The 17,265-nt window shown below is 45.3% G+C and overlaps 1 protein-coding gene and 2 long non-coding RNA genes across 6 annotated transcripts in view; 2 read left to right on the top strand and 1 right to left on the bottom strand.

The window, feature by feature from the left end:
- brinp1 (bone morphogenetic protein/retinoic acid inducible neural-specific 1) overlaps window positions 1-15,111 on the top strand; it is a 96,395-nt gene extending 81,284 nt beyond the window's left edge. For both annotated transcript variants that reach the window (XM_052050436.1, XM_052050434.1), the window contains 3 exons: window positions 2,939-3,175; window positions 4,971-5,193; window positions 10,786-15,111. In XM_052050436.1, the coding sequence (XP_051906396.1) occupies window positions 2,939-3,175; window positions 4,971-5,193; window positions 10,786-11,920 (1,595 nt within the window). In that variant the 3' untranslated portion in view covers window positions 11,921-15,111. The remainder of the gene's footprint in view (window positions 1-2,938; window positions 3,176-4,970; window positions 5,194-10,785) is intronic.
- LOC127590901 (uncharacterized) overlaps window positions 1-17,265 on the bottom strand; it is a 203,720-nt gene that overhangs the window by 100,711 nt on the left and 85,744 nt on the right. The window lies entirely within an intron of this gene.
- Window positions 1-17,265, top strand: part of LOC127590903 (uncharacterized) — a 355,000-nt gene that overhangs the window by 79,373 nt on the left and 258,362 nt on the right. The window lies entirely within an intron of this gene.

The raw sequence follows: 17,265 nt of genomic DNA on the forward strand, positions 1-17,265 counted from the left end.
ACCACTGGACTTACCGGGCCAATAACAATAATAAAAAGAGTAATTTTTCATCTGGTCGTTTCAAAGGTCAATCAGAATGCGCTCAATTGGCTGGGACTTGATCAGTTCTCGTTTTGAAAACAGTTTGCAACGAAAGCATTAACATTTCCTGGAAGGAAGACAAAAAACTTTCCCCATTTTCTTTTATAGCTCTTGTCCTCATTGCAAGTCATTTCTGTCGAAGTGATTGCGGGTGTTTTCTGGACAAGGATATTATTGTTTTGTTTTTCTTTTGACGGTACAGTGACGATAAAGGCGATTGCGATGGTGACAAACGTTGTAAGCCTGATGCCGCAGCAACAAAGGGCTGCCGAGGGGATTATCATAGCGGGAGGCGAGGACAAGACATCACGTGTCGATGCGCAGTGATTTAGTGCGGTTGGGGAGAGTGCGAGAGGTGAAGGAACAGGAGTGAATGATGGAGTGCGCCAGAGGTGCGTGGCGGGAGCAAAAGTGAGCGTAATGAAGTCGGACAGAGGTGCAAAGAGGAGAGACAAAGTCGGCGAGCAGAAAAGAGCGGACAGCGGCTGAAGTGACGGATGTTGACGCCATGCTCGGCGCTTTGTGAAGTATGGTCGGAGGAAGGAGAATTGTAGGCACTTTGTGTTATTGTGCAGCGGGCCCCGCTGGCGCCCCGGCTCCTCCAGTGCGTTGATCCGTGAACTTGCCATCTGGATTGTCCCACAAATCACATTAAAGTTTCAAGTCCAGGAATACATCAAGCTAAATGAATATTGGATCCGGGGGCCACAGACAGGCCTGATGAGAGAGAAAAAAAAAAAAGGCCAGTGCAATCCGACTCTTTTGTGGTCACACCTTGAGCCATCCATCCACTTTGCCCCCTTCCAGAAACCTCCAGCCCCCATCCTACTCCCCCCACTTTCATCTGGCTGACCGGCAACGATCATCGTGCGGTTGTGGGAAGCGGCTTTTACTCTATCAAGAGCAAACAAAACCAATTATATTCGAATCTCATTCCCAGAATGTTAATTGTTCAGCTCAGCAAATACAATGCGCTGTGTAGAGTTGCATGCCAAATATTGTTGAATATCCATCCGGCATGTTGTTGTATTTAAAAACCTTAATTCATTACATTTTCAGCAGGACAGTTTTTTTCCCCTCCCATAAACATTTGCCGGTGAAAATAAGTTGCTTTAATTGAAGTGTGCACACGACGTAGACACCCGTTGACTGTTTGTCAGCAAGTTATTCATTTGTACAGTGCGTAATAATGCTTTCCATTCTCATTTCAGCTACATTACATTGATTCAGCATAAATTGATTAATGTTTTCACCTATGGGTGAAAATAATGCATGAGTGGAAAATGGAGAAAAGAAACGTAATTCGATGTGATCCGATGATGTGGTTCTTGCGTGCGCATTTTCTGCTGAGGCAATGTTTGTGACAGATTTAAAAAATATATAAATATACATTGCTTTCCCAATGTTCCGTACAAAAAGGGCAAGAAAAAAAAAAGTATTTATTTCTTTTCCAGTCCACTGGCTTGTAGAGCTGAGGATTTATTTTCCAGGCCATGGATTGAAGAAAAGGGCTTAACTGCCGCAGAACTTTCATTTCTATGAGATCTCCTGAGAAATATCAATTGGCCTAGAGTCCAGAAATGATACGCTGTGAGACAGTGAGATGGGTCGAAATGCACTTCTGCTTCTATTTGTTAGCCTTTAGTTGATATACCAAACTCGAATGACACTTCATGGATGAGCGCTTTCACAGTATGAGAGGGAATTAATTGCAGTCATACTTTATTACAGCACTGTAGTCGTATATTAGTCTGCCTATATACATTTCAAAAGATTAGGTGAATATAAAGGCGTAGCTCTTTTGGAAGAAGAACAAATAAGGATAAATAACTGTATCTATACACCTGAAATATAATCAGGATATTTTGTCACGAATCACAATAAAGCCAATGAGCATAAAGCAATATGAAAAAAAAAAAATACACACACGCACACATATACACATTTGACACAACGGTAGCATGCACAGGCTGAAGAAAAGGGTCCCAGGATTGACCCTTGAGGGACTCCATATGTCCTGGCCTTTCGGTCTCACCCACCTTTGTGCAGATTTGCAACGCGGATAGCGCCGGAATTGCGCCAGCCAGATCGTGCGAGCTTTCCTAAACACACCCAAAAATAACCCACCTGCCGAACGTGCTATTTCTTTGCGGTCAGAGTAACAAAGAGCCTACTTGCATAACACATAGCCATCAACTTTTATACTTATGATTGTCTTGCCCAGCTGTTAGCTGACGTCTGTAATGTTCAATGAAGAGAAAGACAGAGGCAATGAAAGATTTTTTACTGTTTTACAAATTGGACAAGTTCAGAAGTTATATTTCATGAGAAATCCGAATTATTTTGATGTCAAATCCCGAAGAGAGAAAAAGCTGGTGTTTATTGCTTCTCGTATTGACTTGCATTGCACTGTGAAAAAACCCCAAATGGTGACTCTTTGGTTGAATAATTGTGTGAAACACACACACGCTAGCACAAATAAAGGCCCAAAAAACTCATACAAGGTCGCAACGATTGTGTGCTAAATAAGCCGCCAGTACAGTCGACGGGAGACATCAATCACAACTGAAGGCTGTCATGCTGAGAGCGAGCCGGCACAAAAAGTGACAGCTCATGTCGAACACTGGAAGGCTTTGAAGCACATCCTTTAGACAAATAACGGAGTACCCCGAACACAAAGCAACACTGAAAGGACGCTCTGCCATTTGTTTCCCCACACGCAAAACCCTCATTTGTGAACTCTTGATCCTGTAACATGAAAGCTCCAATCCCATACATTGCCACCTGGAACACCAAAGACACTTTTTTTTTTAATATCGACCTCCAGCTTTAATGGACCTACGTTGATGTTTTTCAGGTCTTCAGGTCATTTTCCCCGAGTATTTGCAGGAGAAGTTCGTCCAGTCGGCTCTGAGCTACATCATGTGTAACGGCGAAGGAGAGTACCTGTGTCGTAACAACCAGTGCATTTGCCAGTGTTCGGAGGACTACCCCCAGTGCAACTGTCCCATCACCGACATCCAAATCATGGAGAACACCATGCTGGGCATGGCCGAATCATGGCTATCCTCCTACAAAGATTTTGAGAACTCCGGTGAGTATTCATTCATTCATTCATCTTCCGAGCCGCTTGATCCTCACTAGGGTCGCGGGGGGTGCTGGAGCCTATCCCAGCTGTCTTCGGGCAGTAGGCGGGGGACACCCTGAATCGGTTGCCAGCCAATCGCAGGGCACACGGAAACGAACAACCAGTCGCACTCACACTCACACCTAGGGACAATTTAGAGCGTCCAATCAGCCTGTCACGCATGTTTTTGGAATGTGGGAGGAGACCGGAGCAAACCGGAGAAAACCCACGCTCCGGTGAGTAGTCACGAGAAATTTTGTTTTACAGAACTATGTCTACTGGACCCAAACCATCATTTCAATTGACTTTGTTTGGTCATTGATTTGGCTGATTTTCAAAATCGGTTGGATTACAGTTTCCGTTGCGCTTGCATGAGCCAATGTTTGAATTTGTGCTGTTGAGCAACGGCCACAACAGACCCTGACAGGAAACAGAAAAATAGATACACCAGTTTGTGAGTTTGTGAAAAGGAAACCACTGCCTAGCTTAGTAGAAGATCTGACGAAACCACTGCCTAGCTTAGTAGAAGATCTGACAGGGAGGCAGGGGACGCAACTATCGTACGTACGTACGTACGTGTGGACCGTTTTAAAATGCGAATGCCTCTGTCGAGCACGGCAGCTGTTGTCAAACTTAGACGAAACACGACCCGCCTCGCTAGCACAAAAAATAAGGATTGTTTACAGGTACTCAAGCATGCAAATAACCATGTGCAATGAATAACACGCGACATCATCAAGTCATTATTATCCGAGCACATCTGTTCTCGTCAATATCCACTTTTTTTCCCCCGCACACAAATGAAGCGCTTCAGGGAAAGCGCGCCGTCGTTTATGGACATGAGTGTTTTGGGTTTTGATCAACCGTCACGACATTTTCGTACTTTTCCAGGAATTTGGATGAAGGCGCAGATCCATTTGTTTCCCCTCGCAGACACGTCGCGGCAGCTGGCGACCCGGCGGGAGCGAGTGACATGCTAATGGTCTTTTTAGGGTATTTGATTCAGACGACTTTAATAATCGCGAGCCGACATCCCCGCTGGCTGCTCTTCCAGCAAAAGGTTGAGGGTGGCGTGTGACATCTGTGAACGGTGGGTGGAGGAGCAACAGCGGAGGAGGAGGACTCTGGTGTCTGAAGCAAACGAGCAAAGCACATCTGACAAACCTCGGGAGGACCGGACCGAAAACTCTGAGAAATGAAAAAAGAAGAAAAAAAAAGCGATTCTTCAAGACAACCGTCTTGGAAGGGGAGTCGAGTGTGGAGCGTCTCGCCATATTATAAATTGGACTTTGGATTTTTTTTCAGCTTGCGAGATTATCATAGTTCACTGAAGGTCAACGTTGGCTTTTTTTATTGAACGTTAAATGCGAAACTATGTGTCTTGGAAGTGGGACAAAAAAAATAAAATCCCCGATTGTCTTTCTGTGTGTACCCCTCCTCACTCCACCCGTGACTTTGCACCTTCAGTGAGGCTTAAAATGGAAGGTGAAAAGTGGGCTTGCGTGTTTATTTGAACGAAAGTCTTGTCACGGGCATTTTACGAGGTCACCCGGGACCGATTTTAAATCTCGAAAACAAATGCGTAATGTTTCTTTTCGCAAAAATGGCCGACACTCTGAAGTCACGGTACCGTTGTGTTGCGTTTGATTTCTTGTAGGGAATTTGACTCACAAAATCGTCAAACATGAGTTTCCCCGCTTAGTCCACCGCGACAAACTAACTCCCCCCCCTCCCGCATGCCGCTCTGTGCTTGCTTTGCCAGATGAATTCAAGTCCTTCCTGAAGAGGTTGCCCTCCACCCACTTCCTGCCCATCAACAGCGTGCACTTGCTGTGGGGCAGCGACTGGGACCTGCAGGCTCGCTACAGGCTGCTCCAGAGCTCCCTGGAGGTCCAGCGGCTCAAGATCCAGCGCACTGCCCGCAAGCTCTTTGGCCTGAGCATCCGCTGTCACCACAATCCCAACCACCAGATGCCAAGGGAGAGGTGGGTAGAAATACAACCCTGACACAACACGCTCAACCTCTCATGAAAACCCGAAAAACCAAGATACACCGTGATGAGACGCTCACTTTTTTGGGGGGAGGAGTGGGAGGGGGGGCGGGATCTTCACTTCTTATTTTGATCGCCACTACTGTCTAAAAGGACGCCATCCATTATGGATACCAAGTTACGCCTGCGTTGTTCGGCTCCATCACGTCGACTTAGTGCTGAGGCTTGCACATGCCTACCTCACTCGTGTAGTTCCACCACGTCGCCCGTCCTATAAAAGCAAATGCAGCTCCGGGAGTGTTGTCGAAAGGTCAGTGAACACATCATCCGCCACCTCCCTCGCAGCTACGCGGGTTGCGCCGGCGCCTCGGATATGACGGCAAATAACCTGAAATATGAAACGGGTGTTCTCCGACGACGGCGTTGAAAGCCGGTGAAATATTCATTTGGAATGAGCACTTAAAAGACTGTCACGGGGTACCTCGACTGCTCGAAAGAGTTGGCTCGTCGAGTGTTATCCGAGATAGCGAGAGCCTCCCCGTCATCCGGCTTGTTTTAAGAAGACGCCGTCGTTTGATGAGTTTACACGCATCCGGCGGAAATAGTTTGAATCAAGATTGTATAGAGAGAGAGAGGCATTCTCTTGGCACGAGAGAATTGGAGCAAAGCCTGACAACGCTTCCAAAGTGTGCGCCCAACACTACAGGCAGCACCTCCGCGGGGGAGGCCTTGTAACATGTCTTCTACATGTAAGCCAGGCGGCAGCTGCCGATGATGACGATGTGAAAGCATCTCGCCAGGCCGACAACCGGCACCACGGGGCCGATCTCCAATGCGGGAACGCCGCCATTGACACGTCAGAACCCGCAATGGGGCCGGATCTTTGTCATCCAAGTCACCATTGTTGTTTGCATGCTCTCACTCGGCGCTGTCGCTGTGAGAATTATGTGCACGGGTGCCTCCCCCCCCTCCCTCCCTCCACAATCCTCTGAGATCCTGAAACGTGGAACCGCCACCGGTGATCATCCATCCCTTGCCGCAACACGAATTGACAAATTGAATTCTTTTTCTGGATATTTGTTTGGCCTTCAAACTGTCACGCTCATACGGCTGCTTGTTGACCAGTCTGGGGCTGCATTAGCGTCCGTTCGACAGCCCCCTTTAAATCGTTTTTAATTCGCCGCAGTAAGCCATCAAAACGCATCATTTCACAATCGTTTTGTTCTTCTGGTCACAAACTAATTGGGAGGAAATCGATAGCGCCTTTGCCGCTTACATCCAAGTCGGGTATTCTCATTTGTCTCAGCAGCCGCCATTCATTGGACGGCAACAATTGCAAATAATCAAACAAACTCTTATTGATCAATTCATCAATTATTATAATAATGATTATGCACATCCATATTTTGTCCCCGGTCAGTCGTATCACTTTCTGCTTTCCTCTCCGGCATGAAAATTTTTCTCTATAGGGTTTCAACTATGAATAGCTACCTGGTTCTCATTACTGGCAAGTCATTCATCTCCACATTTGTGTTACTTATTCATGTTCCAAATTTGACATGTATGCAAATGGGATGAACCCTGCAAAGAATTAGAATATATTCATTAAGTGATAATGAGTGAGTCCTTTAATTGCGAGGACACAGTTGCTCGGTTGGCGCGTAGAGGTCGCCCCTTCCTGAGATGAATACATATTGAAAATCATCATTGACTTAAAAATGGCTTTGATAACCTTACGCTTGACACTACTGTAATGTTTGTTTCTTTGGAATGGCCAAAAATGTTCACGGTGCATCGAATTATCAGGCGCACCGTCGGCTTTTCGAGAAAATGGAATGCTTTAAGGGTGCGCCTTATAGTGCGGAAAATGTGCGACCTGCTATCGACTTTCCTCAATAAGCCACGACTCAACAATTGAAAGAAAAATATTCCCACGCACAATTAATCCGTTATGTTTAAAATAATCACTTTAAATTGATGATGCCCCCCCCCCCCCTCTACAGATTCACCTCGGCTCTCTTTGGGAGGAATTCACGACGCATTTAATCCGAGCTCATTTAACTTTGAAGCCCCACGCCGACGCAGAATATTCGCAGCAGAAAAAAAAAAAGCGTCTATTCCACCTGATTGTTTTTATGATTTCCGACGACAAATCTAAGCGAGCTAGACGACGCGGTGAAAACAATTTATCCAAGCATTCCAAACTAATCATGAGATGAAATGATTTCAAAATTAAAGAGAAAAAAAAAAGTTTCTGTGCCTTTCATATGTCCAATTCGTGTCGGTTCCCGTGGGGGTGTTCAGCTTTGAAATAAAGCTTTTCATTCATGTAAATTACAGACTGTTAAACTGATGATGTTCTTTTAAATCACAATCCCCCACCAACCCCCCCCCCCCCCCCCCCCCCCCACCCACTCCACATATTTCATACAACACCAGACACATTTTGGTCACCTTGAAGCTAGACAAAGTGTATTGAATGGATGAGAAATGCACATTAGATATTGGCAGCATCGTTTCCTCCAGAACAGGACAAATTGGAGTAGTCAGTCATCTTCCGAGCCGCTTGATCCTCACTAGGGTCGCGGGGGGTGCTGGACCCAATCCCAGCTGTCTTCGGGCAGTAGGCGGGGGACACCCTGAATCGGTTGCCAGCCAATCGCAGGGCACACAGAAACGAACAACCATTTGCACTCACACTCACACCTAGGGACAATTTAGAGTGTTCAATCAGCCTGCCATGCACATTTTTGGAATGTGGGAGGAAACCGGAGCACCCGGAGAAAACCCACGCAGGCCCGGGGAGAACATGCAAACTCCACACAGGGAGGCCGGAGCTGGAATCGAACCCGGTACCTCTGCACTGTGAAGCCGACGTGCTAACCACTGGACTCCCGGGCCGCAAATTGGAGTACATGAGGTTAAATAAATGGGAAAAACAAAATAGTCCAAGTCACTCAGTTGATTGACTAGTTCAGAGCTAAAACTGATCCATTTTCGAATTCATGAAGTGGTTATCGTAATGAATGGCTGTTTTTGGAGGTCCTGTCATTGCAAACAGCCATACGTGGTGAACTCACGACAACAAGTATCACTCCCAACTCGCAGTGACTAATTGGAGCGATGCTGTGCCCCGTCATGGCACCATTATGCAAATGATCTCCTTAAGAGTTTCATGCAAATGCACAATTAGAATCGAAAACACATTCATGCTTATGTGCGTATTCAACCTGCTGCCTGCTAATTATCTTTTTTTTTTTTTTTGGTTTCGAATGCAAATCAACAAGTGCTTGCTTGAAATCGGCGCCCGACTGCTAGTCAAATAAGGCTGACATTATGAACGCTTCGAGACAATCTATTCCAACACTCCCATCCTATCTGTCAACACCAGATACCTGGCGCAACAGCCGTGTGATTGTGGCCAAAGTATTGCCTGGAGCCTGATGTTTTGGGTTTTTTTTTTTTTTTCCTCCCGCCCTAATTACAGATAAACATACGGTCAGGGCGAGCGGCGTGAGAGTTTTATTTTGGTCTGCCCAGACCCAAAGTGATAATGATGTGGATAGGATCATATGAACATTTTCCAAGGCAACGCATTTTCACATTGCTGATTTGAAGGCGATTTGAGCCGACTCCAAGGACGCTCTAAAGTGAAAAACAACAGAGCAAAGAAGCCCAAACAAACAAAAACGTGATTATTATTATTATTAGTATTATTATTCAAATCGAACCTGCAAAATTCAGCTAAGCGATGAGAAAGACAGCAATAAAAGGCCAAATACAGAAATACAGCTCCTGTGATAAGACCTATTTTCAGTCTTTTCAATACTCTGCTGATGATATTCTTATACTTGAAGTCAATATTCGAACCGGTTAATATCACAGGTGAAAAGTTGCTCGTCTCTGCTAGCTCTTGACGACATCCTGTTTTCAATCGAAAGACATCGTATGTTGCTCATATACCGAATTGGGCCCCGTTTTGTCATTCCACTTGAATTGTTTACACGGGCCACTTTTGTGGCCAGCAGTTTTGACACTAAGGGCCGTGTGTTGTGTTATTGAGGGTCACGGGGGTGGGTGGGGCGGCGTTAACGTTCAACCAACAATGGCTACTTTGGCATCGTCACCAAGTGTCCTTTCTGTATTCCCCGGAAAAAGAAAATTTTTCTTGTCTCCTTGAATGCAGCTTCAGATTTTAGTATTTCCTCAACCGATACGCCGCAGCCCTCAAGTTAGCCAGCTCGGTGTACCTTCATGGCCCCCCCCATAAGTGGCGTGTTCAAACTCGTTTGGGCGTCCTGCTCAGGGCGGGATATGTGGTCTGCTAACAATGCAGTTATTTAGTACTCGGGTTCATTAACATGTCACGCTAACCTTGACTGACTCTCCTCTCAAGGAAAAAAATTAAAAAATAAAAATCCGAATCCATTTCCTATAGTCAGAAATGAAGTTCCAATACTGTCAAGATGACAGGGAAAGATGCCTGCGGGGGAAGCGGCAATGAGCTAAGAATAGCAAGTGACACCTTCCACCTGAGGGAAATAACCAAACTTCTCCCTTTTGATAACGGATAAGAACGTCCTATTCTCTCATCGAGTCTCCGCCGCTTTGCCGCCTCAGAGACGACATTTGTCCAAGGTCTGAGTCATTTGGGCCCTTTACAGCCACCGCAATAATCGCGAGCCACTCCGTGATCCATCCCATCGATAATTAACCTTCCTCGTCAAAGGCACGATATATCCCGATTAAACGCGCACGAAAGGGGTAGCAGATGGGGGAAAAAGATATTTCTCAATAATTCTAGTCACACTTGACACCATTTAATGCTCTTTGTATGGAGTCAGAACACTGTCAGTAGGTTTCGGTATTGCTAGTAAATAAACAAGTTCTGGCACGGAAAAGCTTCCCGAAACAGCATTTTTTTTTCCCAGTTTCAACTCCCTGGTTATCATATTTAATTGCCTTGTTTTTACTCTCAACATTACGACGTTGTTTTGGCCTTTCAGGGGAGGCTGGCAAGAGGCCAGTGTGACATGAAATAACTGTCGGCTAGAAGCTTAAAATGCAACGGGGCGTGAGAAATGAGTCGCGGGTGTTAAACTTCATACCCTTGTTACGGCTTATGACTACAGGCCGGCCCGGCTTTACCAAGGCCACACCGTAACCCGATAAAACATTATTTTGCAGATACTTAGCGTATTTTTCCGTCGCCGTGCTAATTTGTCCGTGGTGTTCCGTTTGTTAGCTCGAAAGCACCTGTCGTAAACTGAGGATCCCCACCCCGCCCCCGTATTGTATCTGCTGTTCCGTTCCGTTCGGCAACTCGCACGTGAAAGGCGATTCTGATGATCCTGACGAGACATCATGAGTAGATTGTCCCTCAAACTTCCCGACTTTGCAGCTGTTACAGCTTTGGTCATTGCGATCGTTCCATTTCTCGGCAGAGTCAGCGACAGCTTTCCACACAACTCTGACGGAAGCCAGCGAATCGTTGGTTCCTCATCCTGCGTCAGAAATTCCTTCATTGGATATGATATCTTGGCAATATATCAACCCCTTCGTATGTTTCTGGTCTCTTCCGACAAGGTCGGTGATGCAGTGGCTCAACAGGGTCCAGTCCTTCCTCTACTGCAACGAGAACGGCTTTTGGGGAACCTTCCTGGAAAGCCAGCGAACGTGCGTGTGCCACACAGGCGTCACCCTGTGCCAGCGCCCGATCCCTTGCGTCATCGGCGGCAACAACAGCTGCGCCATGTGCAGCCTGGCCAACATCTCGCAGTGCGGCTCGTGCAACAAGGGCTACAAGTTGTACCGCGGCCGCTGCGAGCCTCAAAACGTGGACTCGGAGCGCAGCGAGCAATTCATTAGCTTCGAGACGGACCTGGACTTTCAGGACCTGGAACTGAAGTACCTGCTGCAGAAAATGGACTCGCGACTGTACATCCACACCACGTTCATCAGCAACGAGATCCGCCTGGAGACTTTCTTTGACCCGCGGTGGCGCAAGCGCATGTCCCTGACGCTGAAAAGCAACAAAAACCGCATGGACTACCTCCACATGATCATCGGCCTGTCCATGAAGATCTGTCAGATGCGGAACAGCAGCATCGACCCCATGTTCTTCGTCTACGTCAACCCGTTCAGCGGCAGCCACTCGGAAGGCTGGAGCATGCCCTTCGGCGAACACGGCTACCCCCGCTGGGAAAAGGTGCGGCTGCAGAACACCCAGTGCTTCAACTGGACCCTGTTGCTGGGCAACCGCTGGAAGACCTTCTTCGAGACCGTGCACATCTACCTGAGGAGCCGAGCCAAGATCCCCACCGGCCTCCGCAACGACACGGGCCCCGTGGACCTGGCCGACCCCAACAAGCGGCAGATCTACATCAAAATCTCCGACATCCAGGTGTTCGGCTACAGCCTGCGCTTCAACGCCGACCTGCTCCGCAGCGCCGTGCAGCAGGTCAACCAGTCCTACACGCAAGGAAACCAGTTCTACTCCTCGTCATCCGTCATGCTCCTCTTGCTGGACATCCGGGATCGGATTAATCGCCTGGCCCCTCCGTCTGCGCCCGGCAAACCCCAGCTGGACCTCTTTTCCTGTATGCTGAAGCATCGGCTCAAGCTCAACAACAGCGAGATGATCCGGGTCAATCATGCCTTGGACATGTACAGCACAGAGATACTCAAACAATCCGATCATCTGACTGCAAAACTGTGTTAATCGCTTCCAAACGCCAATTTAAGGACGGGAGAATGACACGGAAGCGCCCTCGCTAATGAACCCGACCTCCCGGGACGGCCTCTTATTGACTCTCTTTGACTTCTTTTTCCTTTTTTGGGGGGTGGGGGGGCTTTTTTGCCTTTTTGATGTGACACAAACTTTGTAAAAGCATACTTTGTAAAAAAAAAAAATGGGGAAGGAGGAACGGAAAAGGAAGACCTGAATCGGAACTAAGGACTGTAACATACCTGTCCAAGCATGTCTGTCATTTCCCCAAAGAACTTTAATGTCAGCGAGAGAGAGATTAAAAAAAAAAATACTTGTGATAAAGAGGCCTTGACCGGAAGGCTCTATCTGTAACTGCCATTGTTCTTTACCTGGGAAATTGAAAAGAAGAAAAAACATTTTTCACAAAAAAAAACCCCAAAAACCAAAAAAAACAGGCAGACCAGAAATCCTTTTATTTCCTCTAACGTGCAAAATAAAAATGTTTCTATACACACCCGGAGAATTGAGAAACGGCTCGAGAGCGTGTAATGTAGTCAACACATTTATTATTATAGAGTCTTTATTACTTTTCCAAGCCTCGGCGAGTCGGTGAGTTATGAAGCACTCGCTCATTGTTCTGACACGTAAGGCACACGCAGCAGGCCGGGAATTGATCGTCACGTCAAAGAACAAAAAGCCAGCTGTTTATAAATATACAGACATAGACGGCGTATGTGTGTGTGCGCGTGTGTGTGGATGTCGGCGCATACCTTTTTTTTTTTTTACTTTATTTGGCTTGCTAATTGAATGTGTCCAATTTTTCAATTACTTCTTGTGTGTTTCCAATTTTTATTTATTTATATTTGGGGGGGGGGGGTCAGGTCTTTCCTGGCTGCGCGAGTGCATCATTGTCGTGGATTTAAACGTCAATGCTAATTTTGTACTGCTTTGCGTGAAATGGACAACCAAACGGACACAAAAAAAAAATCTCTATATATATATGGTAAAAATGTTGTGATTGCTGGTTTGTGGAGCTTTTTCTTGGGCACCAAAATCTTAGCGAGCGTTCACCGATCAGGCACGTTGACAAAACAAAGCCATAGATGCCCCACCACCCGCCACCACCACCCCAAGATCAAGTAATGTTCAATCCCGTTTCATTTTACACACACTAAAAGACCTTTTGCTTCTTTCTCGGTTGATATGAGACAAAAAGCACAGTGAACGATATGTTGGCACTCTCACTAGGTTTCGATGTTGTGCTGGGGGGGAAAAAAATACTCAAATGTAAAATCTTACAGTACATTTTTAATCCGGAATCCTTTCACCAGCACCAGTGTTTTGTTTCTCGATGAAAACCCTTCCCGGCATGGTGCGGGTTTTTTTTTTCTTTTTTCTGATTTATCCCGGATGGCTGTGTGTATATAATCCCACTTGTTGAACATGGAAATGATATCAGCGCTTCTCTCACGTGTTTTGCTGGTGAAACCTGTTGACATGGTGTCTTTATGATTCTATTGGCACAAAAAAAAAAGGAAAAACTGACCCCAGTTGCAGACCAATTTTTTTTCAGATGCTACTTTTATTTTGGTTAACTTGCTATGTATTGCTGCTTTACTGCTAAGTGTGACGCTAAGTCTTGTGGACGTTGCAGAGGCACATCTTCCAAATCTGGATTTGGAGATTTTAATCACTCCCTTTTTTTTTTGTCTGATTCGCTATTCACAATATTTAAAGTAGACATAACTTGGAAAAGTGACATTGAATTCTTTGTATACGCACAGTTGTGTCTCTGGGGTGCCTATCCGGCTGATAGGTGTGGAATTACACCGCCACGTCAATCTTTTGTGAGCTAACTATTTCTGAAATGTCTGCGAGCGAGCCAATTAGATTTTTAAGATGAATTTCATCATTCAAATTCCATGACTGGGCAGGAAGAGCCACCATTTTACGAATGACGGATGGACTGAACGGAAATCTTGTCATGTCAAAACTGAAAGCTCAGCAGAGGTAGAGTGTTAGCGCACATTTGTGTTAGCTACACGTTAGCACGCTAGGCAAAAGTAATTTAAGCTTTTGTCAGAAAGGCTGGAAAAAGAACCCAATGTGACAAAAATATTGAAAAATATTCATCCCTGTCACCTAAAGAGACCTTGGAACTGTTTTTAACGGTGAAAAAAAGGGAGTAACATGTCACCGTTAGCGTCCCCTTCACAGCATTGCTCTCCTTTTTCACCCTCAGTGTGATTTGCTAAATAGCTAAGTTCCATTTACGGGTGACTCATTTCGCATTTCAAGCGGTAGAAATGTCACTGTTAAAATTACAGTAAAAGTACAAAGCCGTTCCGAAAAAGTTTCCCCCCTTCCCTGCCCCCACAACAAATCTTACACTTTAAGTGTCACGTCGGATTTGTTCATTCCGCTCAGCGACGAATTCTCAGTTTAATAGCATGCTAATATGGACATGGCAGAACGTGGCATACCATCGCAAGAGTATCATTTTTGCATGCTAACAATTAGCATCTTTTGTATTGTATTTTAGTTGAAGTTCAATTTTCCGAACCCGAAAGCAGTTGCCTCCGCATATTTTAATTAACTGCAATGGTCTACGCGTTTGATACTTTCGTTGGACTTTCATATTTACGGACTGACTGCTTTTTTTTCCGTTTTAACTCGCGGATGTTTTCGTATCGCGGGTGGATTACTACTGAAAAATGTGCCTGAATGCCTCCAATGAGTGGACATCAGAGCCGAAATCGACGCCAGTTTAGGCTTGTAAAAGATGCGTTAAAAAGTCCCCGATGTATTAGCACTTGATTGGACAATTCCTGAGAATTGCTACCATATAATTCTTTTATTTTAATGTCGTCATTATAATTATATAAGTGCCTGTTATTTAACCCTTTAACATGTTTAGAGCTGGTCACAAAAGTCTCGGTCTTTTTTTTCTCCAATTCTACACGATACATTTGAAAGTACTATCCCTGTTGCATTCAAGTAATAAAGCCGGTGTATTAGTTCAACATATTGGCTGGTTCTACGTGATCGGGATTGTTGGTTTGCTTTTTTTTTTTTTTTTTTTTTTTTCGAGCCCCTGCAAGGTCCATACAACAAGGACATGTTTCTGGTGTTGATTTAGTTTGAGATATATATCACAAACTGACAGTGTAAAACCATTCTTACGATGGTGCAATTATGATCACTTATACTAACTTTGTTGCAACCCCCCCCCCCCAAAAAAAGCAGCTATTTTTCCACATTCAAGGGGGCGAGGTTAGTTGTCAAACGTAAAATCGAATGTTAAAAAATATATATACATATATCAACGGAAACCCCAAGATCACCAAATAAATTCAAAGTGATTAATTGTCATTTTCAGTTTTGTGCCCAGGCAAGAACAGTTTGCGAATGTTCCGCTACTTGCGATGTATACAGCCGAGCTGATTTAACGGCAGTCATTTACACGTCCCGCATCATGCTATGTAGTGTTGCTTACATGTACCCATTAAATGTGTCCGAAGAAGAATTTCACACCTAAGACGTTGCCAGTGTAATGTTTTTTTTTTTTTCCCCTATCTTGTTGAGGTCATGATATCAGCTTCTTTCAATGAATGTTTCATATTATATTCTATTTCTCATTAAAAGGCTATATTTAATAGTATTTGGCACGCTTTTTTTATTGTTTATCTTCATTCTTTGGTGAGATTGGGGGATTTATTATTTTTCAATTTCATCAAAAATAATTAAAAAAAAATAAAAAATAAAAAATAACAAGACCGAGTTATCCGTTGGCATGAAGGTGAACTTGAGTGCTTGTTTCCTGGTGCTGTACTAACACTGAATGGTTTTTGTTTCTCCGACAGTATAATCTGACCATCCAATGCAGCTCAGTCACCCTGGAAATCGCTCCGTATGCCTTCTCTTCTCCAGGTGTCTTCCTTTGTCAAATCTTTTTGGGGGCAGAATTCTTCCTTGGCCCGGATGGGGAGTTGTGTGCCACTGAGAAGTGTGGATTTGTGAAACCATTTGAAACTCTTTTGTGTTTCAAGGTTATAAATATCAACTCGACTTGAGTCGAGGAACTAATCGGATAGTTACGACGAAGAAAAGCCTTTTTTTTTTTTTTGTAAGAGGCTGCTGCTTCAATTTCTTTATGGCATCCTTTTCATGGCGACGCACGTCCGTTCAGCCTGGAGCTGGAAGGATGGGGAAGAAAAGGGGCCTTTAAAGGCAACCCATTGTCCTCAAACATTTGAGCACTCCACTTGAGGAAGAAAAATAGCACCTGCTTTTCATGCCAGCAGAGTCCTGCCCGTGTCCCGTGCCGTGCTATATAAATCAGCATGTATTGTATTGTATTGTGTCTCAAAAGGAGCCCCTTTACACCACCCACCCAACCGAAAAGGCTTTTAAAGCGAAATAAAGTTTTCCGTTTACGTTGAATTGATTGGCCAACACGGGGAAGCCGTGTTATTTGTTACAAGCTCTTTAAAATGGTTACGATTGGAACCCTTTTGTTGCATTAGCTTTTTTTTTTCCCCTCCTCCCATCCGTCAACAGGCAATGAACAACACACATGAGCTTTCCCGCTGTGCCTTTTAACTCTAACTGAGCTAATTGACTCGCTATTGTTATCCAAGCACCTCAAGTGAGCCTTAATCAATCTCTCCTTTTTCTTCCCCCATTGATGCAGTCGGCTGTATCGCGGTTTATTCGGTGCTTCGTCCCCTCAAGATAATAAAGAAATAGCAAATGGACACCATCTTGAAACTTTAGGAATTACGTTTGGAAAGTGGTTTCCACGTTTCCTTTAGGAGATGTCTTTTTCTTTTTTTTTTAATTGGCCTTGTCGTTGCAATCGGAGTACTCGAGACGGCGGATGTCTTTCGTTTTCCGAGCAAGTCAACTGAGGTTGTGCTTGCATCTGTGCACACAGAGTGTAGAATGGTGTCAGGACTTTTGATGTTATTGGATTTGCCATTGTGGGCGGCCCGGTAGTCCAATGGTTAGCACGTCGGCTTCACAGTGCAGAGGTACCGGGTTCGATTCCGGCTCCGGCCTCCCTGTGTGGAGTTTGCATGTTCTCCCCGGGCCTGCGTGGGTTTTCTCCGGGTGCTCCGGTTTCCTCCCACATTCCAAAAACATGCGTGGCAGGCTTATTGAACACTCTAAATTGTCCCTAGGTGTGAGTGTGAGTGCAAATGGTTGTTCGTTTCCGTGTGCCCTGCGATTGGCTGGCAACCGATTCGGGGTGTCCCCCGCCTACTGCCCGGAAGACGGCTGGGATGGGCTCCAGCACCCCCAGCGACCCTAGTGAGGATCAAGCGGCTCGGAAGATGAATGAATGAATGAATGGA

Source organism: Hippocampus zosterae, chromosome 18 (assembly GCF_025434085.1).
Source record: "Hippocampus zosterae strain Florida chromosome 18, ASM2543408v3, whole genome shotgun sequence".
Classification (NCBI taxonomy): domain Eukaryota; kingdom Metazoa; phylum Chordata; class Actinopteri; order Syngnathiformes; family Syngnathidae; genus Hippocampus; species Hippocampus zosterae.